Source organism: Ziziphus jujuba, chromosome 5, assembly GCF_031755915.1.
Source record: "Ziziphus jujuba cultivar Dongzao chromosome 5, ASM3175591v1".
NCBI classification, from domain to species: Eukaryota; Viridiplantae; Streptophyta; class Magnoliopsida; order Rosales; family Rhamnaceae; genus Ziziphus; species Ziziphus jujuba.
Genome location: NC_083383.1, coordinates 15,396,152 through 15,415,000, shown reverse-complemented (window position 1 = coordinate 15,415,000; position 18,849 = coordinate 15,396,152). Strand labels below are relative to the sequence as shown.

General features: G+C 31.7%; 1 protein-coding gene, 1 non-coding gene and 1 pseudogene across 2 annotated transcripts; 1 reads left to right on the top strand and 2 right to left on the bottom strand.

The window, feature by feature from the left end:
* LOC125422927 (amino acid transporter AVT3B-like) overlaps positions 1–78 on the bottom strand; it is an 868-nt pseudogene extending 790 nt beyond the window's left edge.
* Positions 79–1,301: 1,223 nt separating this feature from the next.
* Positions 1,302–5,813, top strand: LOC125423057 (amino acid transporter AVT3B). Its single transcript, XR_009638868.1, has 6 exons — positions 1,302–1,412; positions 2,238–2,260; positions 2,382–2,460; positions 3,115–3,189; positions 3,627–3,736; positions 4,948–5,813. It is a non-coding gene; the product is annotated as an amino acid transporter AVT3B (transcript).
* Positions 5,814–12,316: 6,503 nt separating this feature from the next.
* On the bottom strand, positions 12,317–13,608 carry LOC107434676 (23 kDa jasmonate-induced protein). Its single transcript, XM_016046165.4, has 2 exons — positions 13,089–13,608; positions 12,317–12,873 (listed from the first exon to the last, which is right to left on the bottom strand). The coding sequence occupies exons 1-2, from the start codon at positions 13,530–13,532 to the stop codon at positions 12,592–12,594; spliced, it is 726 nt and encodes a 241-aa protein (XP_015901651.1). The 5' UTR covers positions 13,533–13,608; the 3' UTR covers positions 12,317–12,591.
* Between the last annotated feature and the right edge of the window lie 5,241 nt (positions 13,609–18,849).

Here is an 18,849-nt window from a genome sequence, read left to right as displayed (position 1 = left end):
AGAGAGATCTGCCGCTGGGGTCTCCCTCGCCAAGGAGCGAGGTTTCTTCTCTGAGAGATAGAGGAACTTTAAGAGCATTAGAGGAAGAGTTGGGATTGCTTTTGGAAAATCCCATGGTTTGAAATAATTCCCAAAACGAAGAGCAAAACAAGATCAAGACCGTAAAGAAAACAAAAATAGCCTCCTCTACACTGCTTCATCAAATCAAATTTTCATCTTTCTCCAAATCCAAATTAATTCACAAAACAAAATAATTTAAATAATAGCTAACAGAATTAATTACAAAAATAGAAGCAGGGATTCTTGTGAAAGATCAAATTGCAGAGGCCAGAGGGTACCCATCGAATTTAAGCCAAACACTAGAAAGGTATAAAATAAAATATGAATTTCATCAGATTTCCCATCAAATTGTAGAATACACTAGTTGGGATTATTGGGAAAGATCAAATTGCAGAGGGTACCCATCAATTTTCATCAGATTTCCACCGAAATCCATCCAATTTTCACAAGTTTCCCGACATTTCCACCGACTTCTTCCGACAACGGCACAATTTCACGACACCGGTGATGTTTTCACGACACAGCCGATGGAAATTTCTCCCCACCCCCCCCCCCCCCTATCGAAGTCGATGGCCAGCGACACCCGATAATATCGGTGACATTTCGGTAAAATTGTCGACAATCAATATTTTCTCTCTATTTTCCACGTAATTTTTCAAAAAATTCAATTTTTCTGTATTTTGCTGAGAACTGAAAAAAAACATTGAAAGAACGTGTATGCTTAAACAACGTTGAAAATAACGTTGAAAGAATGTGTATGCTTAAACCTCTCAACTCAGAATTTTTGTTTTCTTGAAGCTTTCAACTCACCTTTTTCAAAATAATATTTATTTATTTTAGTTTAAACAAATCCCTCGTAATACAGCTGTTAGGAAAATCATAAGCCCAAAACTTTAAAGGCCCAAAAATTATTCTCCTTAAGTGTTACCGTCTATTGCTTCGATTTAAGGACTATAGGAAATCGTCTTCTGGGTTTGTATGTTGTAATTCATCGTTCTTTTTAAGAAATGGGAAGATGGCTTTGTATAGTAGTTTGGTGAACTTAATGGAAGTGGAAGGAGAGCAAGAGAGAGCCACCTCTGCCGTCTCGACTAGTCCGTTGTCAGCCGAATCACTGCCGTCGTCAAGATCACAGCCTCAATGCCAGCCTCAATTGCATGGGTACAGGTGTGTGCATAACCTGTTTGATGTTGGACTCTCTTTCTTGCCCCTGGAGAAGTGGATGCAGGGAAGGTCTTGTAATGAGACCAGTGGCTAATTCTTATGAAATCCAATCGCGGATTGATCCGTTGCACGGCCATTTAAACTATGAGATTATTGGTCCCCGTAGCCAAGTTGGGAAATTGAGAAACGTATGTTGTTGAAAAAGTTCCACATTTTTTTTTGTTCTGTTTCTTGTATTGGATGATTACCTTGTTAAAAGGGGAAACCAAAAAGAAAAACCTAGCTTGTATTTGAACTATGGGTTTCTTTATTCGGTTGCTTATCTTTAATTGTTTATGAATTTGATATTAAAGAATTAATATAGTCGGTTATTCTAAAATAGTGGATTCATTTATGACATGTCAATCAAACACCCTTTGAATACATTTAAGTATCGGCATGAAATGTAGTAGCCTTTTTTAAGTATCTGTCCACATAGTTTATTTAATTTCATGAACTTTATGTACACAGTCAAGACATGTGAGCAAATCCATCTTAACATAACCCCAAAAATTTTGTCTCATAATTATCTATTTGAGCTTTATTGCATTATGCTTGGAGGCTGTTCAAATTGCATGTTTTTCTCCAGGTAATTAATTTAATATATATATATATATTTTTTTTTTTCAACCTACTTTTGCTGTATTAGGACTTGCAAGACTGATCCAGGTTATTTGATTTTATTAAACGTCCATGCAATATTTCCTATGTTCTTTTATGTCCAGATTTGTGCTGATGCAAGTAAATGAAGAGATAGGGACAAAGCAAGATTCCAAAATGATTTCATCAGTCAGCTCGCAAGTATCACTTCTTGAAAGAAATTATTTATTTTGAATTACATAGGACAAACTTTTATTTCTTCTATCTTCAATTATCTGAATTATTTGTCGGGAATGCAAAATGAATTACTAAGAGAATCTAAATATTCTATGCAATTTATTTCTTATTCATTTATTTTTGCATTATTATTCTAGGTTATTGGGAGAGACAGAGAGAGGTAGAGAAAGATGGTATGGGTATTTGGAACCAAGAGAGTGTTTTGTTTCCTTTCCTGGGATCTTAATCAAGAGAATTTACCACTTGATTTTTAAAAAGCCGTAAATCTATTTCTATTGCAGGAGATGTTTTCATCTACACTTCTTGGAACTGGTGAAATTGGCCGTTGATGAAGATTATCGATCTTACTTAATACTTCAAGTATGAAGAAGGTCAGTCCGTCCTCTGCTGTCACTGTTAATTTATCCTTTTTGTAAATTGTTTTTAGATTCTATGAATGTCACTCTTAATCTATAATAGAATTGAAAGTTTTACCAGCTTAGAGTAGTACATAGTCTTAGTTATGTTGATAGAAGCCTGCAGTATTTTGAAATTAATTGAATGGTCTTTATTGCATTCAATTGGTGATTTGATGTTGGTATTATAATGTTGGAACAGCGTTAAGTAGATTAGCTCATTGCTTAGATCTTTAAAGAAGCCGAGTGTTGTTCGTGTAGTTATTATATGCTATTCAATTAGTCCATAGTTGTGTTGGACCCCCAGTGGGTTAAAGCCTCCAAAGGCCAAATATTTGTGGGAATGGTTTTTCATCACCTTTTTCTTGTCATTGGTTTATTTCATATTTTATTGGTATTATTAAGATCCATTTTATTGATTACTTCTTATTGGAATATTTCAAACCGAGTGAACCTTGGAGTCCTTCTTCCTTAATGCCTAAGGTTGAGAAGCTGTCAGATTTTTCTCCATTATTTTCACGGGGTTTCTTGAGGTGATGCCTCAAATAAATCAGGCAATTTTGAAATTGCATGGCATTTATAAGTACTATTGTTACATATTTTTTTTTGCACTCTTCAGGTTATAGTTGCTGCCTTTGTCATGAATATTTACATTGTTGGTTTAAATCACTTGTACGACATTGATATAGACAAGGTAGCTTTACTTGCTCTTAGCATTGTGATAACTTGGAAGATAAAAGCATGGAAAGTTTGTTATCTGCCTAAAAATAAAAGCCATTGAGTTTCATGTTGACTTGAGATGCATAGTTTAGATTGCAACTGGTCTTTATCTGCATGTTGCATTACAGTTTAACAAGCCATATCTTCCATTGGTATCAGGGGAATATTCAGTTTGAACTGGCATCAGATAGGATCTTACTTCTCTACGACAATATTAGACGCAACTTTCAATGCAAGTGTCTTGAATTATTTTTCACTTTTTTCTTATGGTATTTAACTCTTTAACTTCACTTATTTTGCATGCAAGAAAATAATCTTGTCTGTTGGTTTTGCCTCTTAATATTATCAAAAGGGGTTTTCATATATGTAAATTAGGACCTTTGAAACTGAAGCGCTTTGGTTTATTTACAGGATATAGAGCCAGCTCTTTCAGAGGTTTGGCTCTATGTCAACTTGGAGGCAATTTTAGTGGAAAATAAGTCCTTGAGCAAGATGGCGATGATGAAATTGCATTTGATGATGTAGAAGAAGATGGTTGGAAGACTAGGCAAGCACCATGTAGTTTCTCTCTCTCTCCCCCTCCCTTTTTTTAAGTTTATTGTATATAATGCACCATTACATGTTGGAATTTTAATATAAATGATATTTGGTGGTAATAAAATATCATTGATTTTATATAAATTGCATTTTTATCGTTTTAGATTTATAAATGATATTTTACTGCTAAAATGATCAGTTAGTGGGATCTAATAAAAACAATATTTTATCAAATAATAATTAATTGGTATATTATTAATAGATACAAAAAGAGTGTCACTAAATTAAAAAGATAGTTTCTGTGACAATTTAAATAACTTAACCATGGTTAATGATTGACATGTCAATGATTAAAAAAAAATAAAAAATAGAACTTTGTCAAAAAATCATATGTACTTTGTAATTGAAACTTTTTATGTCAACCAGCAAGATGCCATAGAAAGAAACAATGACGATTAAGAATTGCAATTGGAAATATTTGTGTCAACCAATGATGTCACAAAAATGAAATGATGATTGTAGATTGTAACTATAAATGTTTACATCAACCAGTAAGTTGTCAAAAATAAGTACAGTGACGATTGTATTGTGTATTATGGGAAGAAAACGTCAACGATTTTAGCGAAATGTCGCCGATATTATCAGGTATTGTCAACCAGCGACTTCGATTGGGGGGGGGGGGGGGGGGAATTTCCATCGGTTGTGTCATGGAAACATCGCCGGTGTCGTGAAATTTTGCCATTGTCAGAATAAGTAGATGGAAATGTCGGGAAACTTGTGGAAATTGGATGGATTTCGGTGGAAATCTGATGAAAATCGATGGGTATCCTCTGCAATTCGATCTTTCCCAAGAATCCCAACCAGTGCACTCTGCAATTTGATGGGAAATCTGATGAAATTCATATTTTATTTCATACCTTTCTAGTGTTTGGCTTAAATTCGACGGGTACCCTCTGGCCTTTACAATTTGATCTTTCACAAGAATCCCTGCTTCTATTTTTGTAATTGATTCTGTTAGCTATTATTTAAATTATTTTGTTTTGTGAATTAATTTGGATTTGGAGAAAGATGAAAATTTGATTTCATGAAGCAGTGTAGAGGAGGCTATTTTTGTTTTCTTTACGGTCTTGATTTTGTTTTGCTCTTCGTTCTGGGAATTATTTCAAACCGTTGGATTTTCCAAAAACAATCCCAGCTCTTCCTCTAATGCTCTCAAAGTCCTTCTACCTCCTGGAGAAGAAACCCCGCTCCTCGGCGAGGGAGACCCCAACAGCAGATCTCTCTCTTCCCAAGCCAATACCTTCGCCAACGTCTTCATCGCCATCATCGGGGCCAGAGTTCTCGGCCTTCCTTACACTTTCAAGTGCACTGGTTGGGTTCGCGGCCTCCTCATGCTCTTCGCCGTTGCATCTCGCACCTACCACTGCATGATGCTCTTAATCCACACTCGCCAGAAGCTCAATTCTGTCCACTTATTGAAGAACAGCAACATCGCGTTGTTATTGCTTATTAGGAGTGGCTGTTTATTGCTTTGAAGGGATTGGTATGGTTCTCCCTCTGGAATCAGAAATGAGAGACAAATGAAAATTTGGGAAAATTGTTGCTTTTACTATGGCTTCCATATGCTAGATATATGGAAGTTTTGGAGCTATCGATTACTTTGCTTTTGGTGAATAGACAGAAGAAATGATCACAGCAAACATGGGAGCCAGATTGGTGACCACTTTGGTGAAATTTGGTCTCTGTGTGAATCTCTTCTTTACCTTACCTATAATGATGAACCTAGATTATGAAATAGTGGAAAGAAGATTTTGGGGTGGAAGATGTTGCCTTTCGCTTAGATGGTTATCTGTTTTGTTGGTGAGTTTGGTGGCTATTTTGGTTCCTAATTTTGTTGATTTCTTGTGCTTGGTGGGTAATGGAGTTTGCTTTGCATTGGGTTTTATTTTGCCTTCTCTGTTCCACCTGGTGGTTTTCATAGACGAGATGGCTTGGGGAACATGGCGTTCCCATGTGAGCATAATGGTTGTGGGTCTTGTTCTTGGAGTTTTAGGAACTTAGTGTGCTTTAGAAGAGATGTTTTCAAGATAAATTTGTCTAGTTTAAGTGCCACATTCTTTAGCTGTTATTAGCCAAAAGATATTGCAAACTTGCAATCTTATTCTTTGAATGTAGATTTGTTAATCATAATAAACTACACAACTCTGGGTATATTGAGAAGTGAGAGGGAGGATATAGTGGAGCTCGGGCCAGTTAATTGCAGTAAGCATTGAGAGGGGGATTGAAAGAATAAGAAAACAGTCAGTCAGTCTGTTGGTTCAGGAAAAAAATATTGAGAATCTTTGCAAGCATTTTGTATTTTCATGATATATTCTACGATTTCTGAAGCTTTATCACAATTCACATGGTAATAGTAATAACAAGTTAAAAAAAAAAACTCACGGATTTACAGTAATAAATATATAGATTTTTTCTGGATACAGATTGAAAATAAAAAAATCATGAGGGAATAGAGTAATGAGGTGGAAAAATAACAAAGTATAACCATAACCATTTGAAAAAGAAAAAAATGCTTTGTCATTTTTTAAAATAGTTTATTATAATTTTGTACTTCAAAAATTTAAAACGTACATATATCACGTGAGAAAAAAATATTTTTATTTATTTGTGAGAGAAGGAAATTTTTGTACTGTTGTTTTATTCTTTTATAAAAGCGTGATATTCATTCGTTCATCACTTCTATAAAATTTTATTTTTACGTTTTGAATTATTTCTCCTCAATATGAAATTGTGTAGAAAAAGTGAATTTGAAAGTATCAAAAAATTAGAAAATAACGAACGCTTTTTTTTTGCGTGAAGGTGATTAATTTTCAAAATCTTTTTATTTCTTTATTCCGTATTTTATGTTCATAAAAAGAAGAATTTTTGGAGGATTTAAGATAGAAAGAAAGTTTCAATTCACAGTTTCTGGATCTTTAAAAGTAAGTATTTTTATAACAAATATTATAAAAAATTTATTTACTATTTAATATAGAACTTATTTTGTTTTACAAAATAATATATTATGTAATTATGAATTTTGATATTTATTAGTATTTTAACATTTATTAACTGTCAAATTTATTAATATGATTTTGTGCATTAGTTATTAATAGTATAAATATAATGCTTAAATTGGATGTATAACAACATATTAAATATTATTATTATTGTTATTATTGTTATTGCTATTATTGTTATTATTGTTAATATATTATTATTATTTTTATTATTATTTTTATTCTTCTTATTATTGTTATTATTATTATTGTTAATGTTTTGTTGTTGTTGTTATTATCATTATTGTTATTATTGTGACTATTATTTTTTTTTTGTTATTATTATTATTATAAAATTTTTCTTATTATTATTATTGTTGTTATTATTGTTATTATTATTTATTTCTTCTTATTCATGTTATTATTGTTATTATTATTATTATTGTTATTATTACTCTTTTTATTCTTGTTATTATTATTATTATTGTTATGATTTATTTTTTATTAATTGTTATTGTTATTATTATTGTTACTGTTATTTAAGTTTTTATATTCTTGTTATTTATTTTTTTCATATTGTTATCATTATTATTATTATTTTGATTATTGTTATTCTCATTATTGTTGTTATTCTTATTCATGTTATTATTGTTATTCTTATTATTATAGTTATTATTATTATTATTATTGTTACTTTTTTTATTCTTGTTATTATTGTTATTATTGTTATGATTTATTTCTCATTAATTGTTATTGTTATTATTATTTTTATTGTTATTTATTTTTTTCTTATTCTTGTTATTATTATTATTATTATTGTCATTATTGTTATTATTACTTTTTTTTATTCTTGTTATTATTATTATTGTTGTTATGATTTATTTCTTATTCTTGTTATTATTATTATTATTATTATTCTTATTATTATTATTATTATTATTATAAGAAATTAACTTAATAATTATTTATGATTATTAAGAAAAAAAATGGAAAGTGGTGGTGGAATAGCAGATCCAGCTGGTCATATTGTATTCCAATTGAAGGTAATAAGTATGGTACAATTTGCAAATATTGTAACCATAAAATGCAAAGTGGTGGAATAACAAGATTCAAGCATAATTTATTTCATTCTGATCCAAAAATAATGTAAAAGAATGCCCGAATGTACCTCTAGAAGTGAAAAAAGAGATTTATAACTCTTTAAGGAAAAAAGAACATGCAAGTTGAAAAAAAAAAAGGCAATCGAAGAAGATATTCCGCATGAGTTGTGGGGTAATTTAGTCTCATCTTGAAGTAACTATGATGATGATGATGATGATGATGATGATGTATGTATATATCCAACTGATATACATCCTGATAAACGAGACTCATATAGAGCTGCAGTACGTGCTTCTAAACAAGATAGATGGGAGAAATTTTTTTGATCGGAGAGGTCAAGGATCAGGATCTATTAAAGAAGATGGTAGTCAATCATATTCTCAGTTTCGTTGTGCAATAAGTGTAAGGGAGGCCGTTCATAGACAACAGTCTCAACAATTTCCTCCAGTTGTACCTTCATTAAATAAGTCATCCAGAGCAAAATAAAACAACATAAAAGATGTGTTGAAAAAAGGTGCTGTGAAAGAAACATTGGGAAGACTAGTAGCAAAATTTTTTATTTATGATAATGTTCCACCTGCAAAGGAAAAATCACACCATTTCAAAAATATGATCATTGGTGCTCAACAGACAGGTATGGGAGTCGAAATTCCATCTCCATATGAAATTAAAAAAAAGTATCTAGATATGGAGTATAAAGATATGCAAAAACATATTGAAAAAAAGTTCAAAGAAAAATTGAAGACAAATGGTTGTACGATTATGTGTGATGGATGGACAGGACCAACTAAATTGTTCATATTGAATTTCATGGTTTATTGCAAAGGGTCATCGGTGTTTCTTAAGTCAATTGATGCCTCAGATAAAATCAAAGACCATAAGTACATATCTACGCTTTTGGAGGATGTTATCTATGAAGTGGGCAAGAACAATATTGTGCAAGTAGTCACAGATAATGGTTCTGCATTTGTAAAAGCTGGTAAAATATTGATGCAAAATTACAACTTGTACTGGACACCATATGCTGCACACTGCATTGATCTTATATTTGAAGATATAGGAAAGCAAGAAAGTATTGCAAGGGCCATTCAGCATGGAAGAATAATAAACAATTATATTTATAATCATAATTGGTTACTTTCCTTAATGCGAGATATATGTAAAGAAGACATAGTGTGACCTGGAAAAACAAGATTTGCAGCAAATTACATTGCTTTAAATAGTCTCCTTAAAAGGAAATTTTCTCTTAAACAGGTGTTTACTAGCGATGCTTGGGTTGAGCATCAATTGAGTCGAACAAAAGCGGGTAAAGAAGTGAAAAAACTTATCCTTAACAATCATTTTTGGGATTATGTTGCTCACGTTATTAATATATATGAGCCATTATATACTATTTTGCGGATTGTTGATTCTGAGTTTATACCTACGATGCCAATATTGTATGATTGTTTTCAAAAGATGAGATATGCAATCAACAACCAAAGAGGAACTCAGTGGGTTATCAACATCATAAATCATCGATGGGATAATATACTTTCCCATCCTCTCCATATGGCTGGTAATTTTATCTCAATTACGTCCTCTTAATTGTCATTTTGTCAAATAATTTATATATTAGATTTAATTTTTTAAAATTTTTGCGGCATACTTTTTGAATCCATGATTCTAGTATAAAGAAGGGATTGATACCGATCCAGATCTTATACAAGTTGTTCACGATGTTTTTGCAGTGTTAGATCCAAATTCGGATCATATATCTCAATTTGGAAATGAAGTAAGATTTATTACTTTTTTAATCAAACTAACATATTAATAAAGTTTCTTATATATATTTTTTATTATTACATGTAGATAATATGTTTTAGAGATGCACGAAAATGGTTTAGTAATCGTGCAACAATTACGGCTCGAGCAGAAATGGTACCTGATATGTGCATTTGAGTATATTTATTAATTATTATCGATAAATCATGTGTGGAATATTAAAAATTTTATTGAAATTTAATATGTTTTTATTTATAATGTTGAAATATGCAGCTGAATGGTGGACAATGTACGGGAATAACACTTCAACACTTAGAAAATTGGCAATGCGTATTTTGTCACAAACTGTATCATCATCTGCTTCTGAGCATAATTGGAGCACATTTGCTTTGATACACACAAAACAACGAAACAAGCTCGCATATAAATAACTTCAAAAACTGATTTTTTGCTACTATAATATGAAATTGTGGATTCGTGACATGGAAATAACAAATCAACAGCAATTAGATTCAGATTATTTGGATCTTTTTTAAATTGGAACTGACCCTGGTGTAGATGAAGATAATCCTATTGTCCAATGGGTTAAGAATTCATACTTAGATGATGATGAAGGTAATCCAGATCCTCAAGTTACAATGCATGCTTCACAATTAGGGATAAATGTTAATAATGTTATTGCTGAAGAAGTTATGAGCAGTGATAGTGGAGATAATAATTCATTTGAAGTGGTGACAAAGCCTTTAACTAAGTGATTTAATCCTACCTTTGAAACATTTAGTGGCGGTTATGCTTAACCAAATAAGGATGAGGAAGAAGATGATGATGATGATGATGATGTTGTTGATCTTGATGATGATGACAACGATGATGATGATGACGATGATGGAGATAATGGTTGTGGTGTCGATGGTGGAGGAGGATATAATATTGGTGGAGGTGAGGGTGAAGCATATTATCGAGAACCAAGCCAACAACCATTAAGTCCATTTATTGGTGAAGATCAATACACACATGCCACACAAGATTTTGATCATGGGACTCGAACAGCAGGCACTGGTTCAAGAAGGCATTATGGAATTTCTATGATGGATCAACCTATTGAAGATTATCTTTCTAGCTTTTTGGATGCAATAAGTTTAAATACACAAGTTAGCTCTCAATACGGAAATTCTGAGATTCCAACTGCATATCCAATTGGTCAAATGAGATCACATAATCCTTATAATGATTACAATATTGGTATCTTTAACCATCTCATGTCTCAAAATGAAGGCTGTACTCCTCCTTGGGTAAATACACATTACCCTCCACTTGGACAATTGATTGGAATCGATAGAGAAATATATTCTTGGCATATCTACAATTACATGGAAAATTTCTCTAGTATGATGAATTTGAATGCCTATTGTTATACTCGCAAAATATCTGGATATAATAATCAATTTGAAGCACCAAGGAGTTCTTTTTGATATTGATGATGTATTATGAATTATATTTAAGAATTTCATGTATCTTAATGTCATTTGTTAAATTTTCTATATTTTGGTGCTAACAAATATTATATTTTCTTTACGTACTATTAGTTTTAATGTTTATGGACTATGTTATTATTCTTATACTCTAATTATTGTATTTTTTTTTGCATTATTTTACTATATTAATTATTTCATATGCAAAAATCTATATTTTAAATTAAATATTTATAGTTTCCATGAATTTATCGACATTTCCGTAAAATCATACCCTCGACATTTCCATTGATACGGATATTTTCATCACTGGTCGTGTCCAAGATCTTTGCAGCCGTTGTATCTTGGGAGACTTTCGTCACAAAACTCCTGCATTTATGGGCTAAAAACTTCTTAAAGATACTGTAGTATCATACAAACCTTAGTAAACTTCTAAAAAGTAGATCAATACAAGGACCTATAGGTTCTAATTTTAATATTATTAATTTTCTGTATTTAGTTTATATTTATCTTATCCATATGTATATACATATATATATTCATATATTTATCCAACAGAGACCATCAGAACGACTAGATCTGATGGTTCAAGGGCAATGGTGCAGGTGCGATGCGGTCACGAACGACCAGATCTGAGGCTGGGTTTTGGGTGCCGCTGCTAGCTAGTACAGCCATGGGTGCTGGGAATATTCATATAGTTGGAAAGCGGAAGAAGAAGACGATTCAGCAGAAGAGGAATAGGAACGATAATGATGAAAAAATCATTCCTCTCAATCACATCGTATTGGGATAATTAAAGCATCAACTTTATCACTAAAATGTTACGACCAGCTACAAAGTCATTACTTTTGTCACTGTGATCCTTTAGTGTCAAAGATACCGTTACGAACTTGTGAAGGATGAATTTATTTTATTTTATTTTTTTGACACTAAATGGGTTTAGTTATGAAAACTTTATATTTAGTTACGTAATATCTGTGTTGCTAAAGCCTGAATTTGTTGTTGTACGTGTTCACCATCAAACTAGAAACCTTCGTGAATGTTCAAAAAGGAAAGGTGAAAAGGTTGTGGTATGTGGTCTACAGTAAGAAGCATGCATACAATGGAATGGAATTGCATATATTAATTATCGTTGAAAAAAAATAAAAAAATAAAAAAGAAAGATGGAGATCGCATAACCATCTTCCAATTATTTTAAAAGCATAAAGCAGTACTTCATTATATAATTATTCTAGAAAACATGACTAGCTGCCTTGCAGTTGCACTAGCAGCCATATAAAGCACTCTTGCCAATACATAAAATATTATGTTTTATTTTGGCAACATTGTCCACCATAGTTTTTAGGACATTAAAGTTTTATTTTGGCAATATTATCCACCATGGTTTTTAGGACATTAAAGTACGATTAATTAATTGACGTACGCCTTATTGAATTATAAAGTGAACGACACCAGCCAAGGTGATTATTCGGCAGGAGCTTCAGCATCTCCATCATCATCAACGGTTTTCGAATCAAGCCCCTCTGGCATCGCAATGGCACGAGCAATTTCCATAAACTTGGCATCGAGATCAGCCAAGGTCATTGTTGCCTCAAGTGCTGGCGAACTGCCTCCGCCAACTGAAATAATGGAGTAGCATCCATTCCAAGTATCACTATGATTATTAGATTGTTGTTTCAACAGACTATTGATATAGTCCCAACGATTGACATTAAAATGACCAGCTCCACGGATTTCAGTATAGACCTGAAAACAAATGGATTAATACTATTAACGATGAAATTGAAGAAGACTAATCAATCAAAATTATGATTCAAAATAATAACAGCTAATTAATTAATTTCATAAAAATTTTAAATGAAATGGCATTATATTATTGGTGTGGACAGAAAGAAAAAAGGATGAGAAGATCTGGATCCAGTAGAGTAGAAACAATACCAATTATAGAGCAAGCTACTCACCCGATTATCATAATTAAGGCGCTTGGTGTTCCAAGCCAACATCCAGTCACACCCACTTCCATCATTATTCCTGCCCGAATACACAACAGCTGCTTTTGACGGACCAACCAATCTACTGCGGACATGCAGAAATCCAGCCCATTGCCCATTCTGAATGATCGGAGGGTACGGAGATTGCCAGACTTGACCATCCCAATTGTACGTGCTAGAAAACGTCAAGTTACCTCCGGTAGCGTTGTAAATCATGCAGAGTGTTGAGGTTCCAGTGCCGTAGCTTGCCTTGAGATTGTGCACATATCTATTCACATTCACGTGCTTATCTTCAGCGTTTCTATACATCAAAGCCACTTCTGCCCTGTGTTTTGCCGTTATTTTTTGTAGGCCTGGATAAACTAGTCTCACCGTGTCGTCGGTCACAGGGTTTCCAAACACATTGGCTGCCATACTGCTGATTTTTCTACTCACTCCTGTATGGTCTCAAAGTTTTTCGAAGGGGTGTGGTTGCGGTAGTGTACGCGAACACCTGTATTTATACACATACGCCCTGTTGCGCCTTGTCAATTTTCTGATTTATTGCTGGTCCAGCTACGTTTGCAGGACGGGCCCATCAATTTTTTTTTTTTAATTTTTTAAATGCTACCCATTTCATTTGTATACTATTTTACGCCCTATTAAATAGATGTATACAATTGTGGCCCCCGGCGCGTTGTCTCCACCATATAATCGGTTTAAACCTTTTTTAACTTTTCCATGCAGCTTCTTAGCTTTATCACTATTTTAAACTTCTCTATAGGTATTTTTGGTTCTCTCCCTTGTCAATAATAATATAATTTAATATAACTATGTGTTTAAATATAATTTATTTCAAAAGTTTAAAGTGATAATGGAAAGTGACAATTCATAGATGATTAGTTTTTTTTGAACTTTTCTATGATTTTTATATTTAATTTTTTATTTTAGATGGAATTGTTGAATTTTAAACTCAAATTCTAATACTATATTGAAATATTATTTATTTTAAAAATCTAAACTCATAAAAAATAAATTTTTATTTTATTTATATATTTTTTTAATATTATAATTAGTCGAATAATTTCATAAATGGTTGTGCCTTTTCAATTTTCTAATTTACTGCTTACTGCTGGTCCAGCTATGTGTATGGGATGAGAAAATCTTGCATGCTCAGTTGGTACCGCTTGAAATCATTTTATGCATGCCTAAGAAAATGCCGTGTGATACCAACTCACCATCTTAATTAATTTTCTTTTTTGAAAATGTATATCTTTTGCACGCGTTCTACCACTTCTTCCATCCTTATAGCCAATACAGCCTACATACAATTTTTATAGATCTCTCTTCCTCTCCTGGTGATTTTGGTGATTTTCACATGGCATAAAATGACATCAAGTGGTACCTACTGAGAGCTGGTACCACCGCTTCATGCAAGATTTTGTCCTATGGGATGGTACAAAACACTGCCACGTGGGCTTTCAAATTTTTTTCCCTTAAAATTTTTTTAAATGGTACTCAATCAATTTGTTTACTATTTTACCCACTATGAAATAGTTATATACACAATTGTGCCCCCCTGCTTTGTCTCTCCACCATCAAATGAGTTTATTTTTTATTTTTGAAATTTTCCATTTATTTTCTTGGCTTTATCACTATTTTAAACTTATCAATAGGTATTTTTGGTTTCTCTCCCTTATCAGCAATAATATAATTTAATATAACTATGATAGTTCTATAATTCCATAGTAATGTAATACTTATTTATTATTCAAATATATATATAATACTTATTGAATTCATGTATTTTCTACTTATTGTATACGTATCAATAATTATACTTATTGATACAGTTAGTTAATAACAAAAAGAGTTTGTAATTTAAACCAAAAAAAATATTTATTGATCATATCATCCTGTATAATTTATATTTGAAACATTTCTCTTTTAGTCTCAATGAGTCTTGTGTATGTTTATTTTTTGATAAGTAGTTAACAAATTTATTGTGAATACAAAACCATTTTTGATAAAAGTATTGAAATCATTACTTTCTCCAATTCTTTTTCAGAAAAGTAAAGAAATTTCATCATACTTTATGACTATTCTAATTAACCATAGACTATAGTATAACAAAACAAAATAATATTGTATGTATATGTTTGTATTTCCTCATAATATAAATTAGATATATTATGGAACGGTGCTCCTAGGATTTTTTTTTTTTTTCTAGGTCCGCCACTGATACAGAACTAGAATCTATTGCCTTTTTACATATACACATTTTCTCCACGTTTATCATCAGACTCATTTGTCTTTTCAATTATTTAACTTATTGCTGCATTCTTTCATTTGTCTTTTATCGTCAGATTCATTCTCCTTTGTCTTATCAATTATTTAATCAATTGCCGGCTCCAGCTATATCTTCCGGATGGGACAAAACTAGCACCTATACTATATATATATAGGACAGTACTAGATCAAGCCCGCATTGGACAGGTATGGCAGAAGACCCGAAAAGGTAACAATGTGGAATGGGTAAAAAAAGATAAAGAAAAAAGAAAAAAAAAAACGATGATAACATCACATGAAAATACCAATATTTATGAAAATATTAAAAATATAATTTTATTAAAATATAGATAAAATTATCAATATTAATAAAAATAATAATAAAATTATAAATATTATAAATATTTAATTTAAAATATTAATTTTTATACATAAAATAATTAATATAATAAAATAATATAATAATATATATTAATTAAAATATAATAATATAAAATAATTTATAAATATTAAAAGTTATTGCAGGTGAAAAATCAACTGCTTGTCACAATCAAATGCTTTACATTCTTCTATAACTTTTTGTACATCTCTTTATAAGTTGAGTAATATAATTCTAATATAATTTTGGTAAATTAGTTACAAATGCAAAATGTTTGTCACCATTACCACCAAATAAAGTTCAAAAAAAATTTTGCTTTCAAAATTTAAAAGGCAATTAATTATAAAAACATATGACAAAGTAAAAATATATTACTAATTAAATGATTCACTCATTAAATGTGACAAACAAAATATTAATCACCAGTTACCTATATAAACTAATAAATTTTTATTTGTCACTTAGAATTTCGTAGCAATTAACCAAGTTTTTTGCAATGCCAAACAATGGTTGTTCCACAAGCTGCAAGTGACTATAATAGAAACGCCTAGATATTAGCTAGCCAGGAGACAAAGTCAAAGTAGACATGATATCCCTAATGGCATATGAGAGTGGTAGGTATATAATCCAAATCTAAATGCATCGTTGTATATGGCCACATACCCCGATAGTGGATTACTCAATAACATGCTTAACATTGAAAGGTGAAGCCTCACTTCATCTGGCATAAAGTAAGATTTGTGCAACCCAACCACTTTTTCCACTGTAACTTCGGAAGGAAACAAATATGCAGCATACACGATCGGTGGGACATATTTAGTGACAATTTTGTATTCACTGAAACAACATGATGGATCCAGATTGGGGCCTATCCACAACCAAAAATCTAGTAATGTGCAAATGTTGATATGGTTTTACAACTTGAGTTAGGAGTTTTGGTATCCAAGAACCCTATAAACTTAACTAGAGGGATTGAGGTACCCTTGTGGATAGATAACAATACTATTTCGAGCTCTTTTGGCACTATGCTTGTGAATTGGTTGATGTAAACATGGCTGGCTTCATTCCAAAAAAGTTGTTATTCGATACAAATGATGATTGCCTTGAAATTGATCTGTACCGTGAAACATTCCTTGATTTTTGTTCTTCATTCAAATGCATTGGCCATTTTGTGGCTTCCTATCATTCATTATCATGAAAAGAGGTTTTGGAGAGCAAAAAGAACTCAATTGTTAAGGAGGCTTCACATCAAGATGGTAAGTCTCATCTTGCTTCTCATGCAAATGCTCCTATGGATAATAAGCAATCTCAATATGCTTGGGTTCCTATGGCAATGCAAAATTCTTTTGAGTCTTTGGTAGAGCATGATGAGAATCCGTCCATACCTGTCGTACGACCAACTACCTGCTAAGGCACTGATCCTGTACAAATGAATATGGGATCAATCACTAGGGCACAAGCTAAGAGATTCAAGGACAATCTGATTAGCTTCATTCAAGGAGTGACTCAAACTCAAGAGAGCATGCCATTACCCGAAGAACAAAAGCCTATATTATGCATCCAAGTTGTGGAGGTCTAGATGGATCCGGGTAGCAAGGAATGGATCCAACACTTCATGAATTCAATTGATATCACTAAGAGATCATGGAATCAAGTCAAGGTAGAAACACAACCAACCAAGGAGGTCATTTGCACATGGAGCAGATTCTTGGCCGAATTTGCTGTATTTGCTGCTAGCTTTGCTGTATTTTGATGATTAAGCATTTTCTCTTTATTCCAATCAAGGGAAACATATGAGACTCACTATTAATCCTATCTGGCATCCTATATGGCATATGGAAGCTAATTTAGAGCCTAAACAAGCTGGAGATTGGTCAAAGATAGCTTAGTTGTCGAACTAACCAACTAGTTTCCTAATTTGAACATTGTCTTTTTGTTTTAGGATATAGTTTTTATTTTGGTATTTATTTATTTATTTACTGGACAAATAATTTTAGGAAAGTTAGAATTTTATTATTTTGGTTGTAAATTAATTAATTTCTAATTAAAAATAAAGGAATTAATTAATCCAATTTAAGATAGGAAAGGATGCAAAATTCGGCCACCTTTGGGATTTACGATGCTTGGCCGTTTTTTGTCTTAGCTTTTCAGGGTTTATTATTTTATGATTTTAGCCTATTAAAGACTTTATTTTTCAATGAGAAGACAGCTTAGAATTTTTACAGAAATTAATTTGCGAGAAAAGAATTCTCTTAGTTATCTTTGAACATCTAAAACACCTAAAGAAAACAAGTATTTTAGTTTTGACTTATCAATAGGGCATCTATCACCTATTGTGGGGTCTTTTGTTGATTTTTCTTTGCTATTTGAATCTTCATTATTTGCATTCATATATTCAAAAAAAAAAAAAAAAAAGGGAAGAGAGGATTTGTGGCAACAAATTTCATAACTCACAAAATTTGCAAATTTATGATTTGTGGTCACGGGTTTGATTTTGTTTTTTTTTTTTTTGGTTGGATTTTAAGTTGCGGTTTGTGTTGTCTTTGGTACTACTGTGATTTGTGTTGCATTGTTCTATTTGTGATTAAAAAAAAAAAAAAAGAGAAAAGAAGAAACAGAAAAAAAAAACAAAAAAACAAAGCCAAAAAGCCGAGAAAAAAAAAAACTGCACAAAAGGCCGGCTTGTTGAATTTGGAATTTGAATTTGTGATATTTGGAGGTTGCTGGAATTTAATATCTTCTGCTGAAAATCTGAACTTTGATTGCTAAAATTTTTGGGATTAAAATTGGTTAAAGGAATTGAGACAAAAAACTTAAATTACGGGAACAACAACCAACAACTATTCCTTATTTTTGTTCGAATTTTTTCTTGTTCATTGTTTGAATCTCTTTTCTCAATTTTATTCTTGAGTTCTTAATTTCTTAACATCTCATCCAGTTCTTATTGATTCCAAAATTTCCTTTGTTAATTTGCCTTATTTTTTATTAGAAACCCGAGAATTAGGTGTTTAAAACTCACTCGGTATTTGTTCATTTTAGTTGTTGTTTTATTGATACTTTAAATGAAGGCATATTTGTGATCTA

Bases quoted from the DNA above. Each gene is read 5' to 3' on its own strand.
- LOC107434676 (XM_016046165.4), bottom strand. From the start codon at position 13,532: ATGGCAGCCAATGTGTTTGGAAACCCTGTGACCGACGACACGGTGAGA. The intron at 12,874-13,088 runs GTGAGTAGCTTG...ATTTGTTTTCAG, and splicing joins GCCTTAATTATGATAATCGG to GTCTATACTGAAATCCGTGG.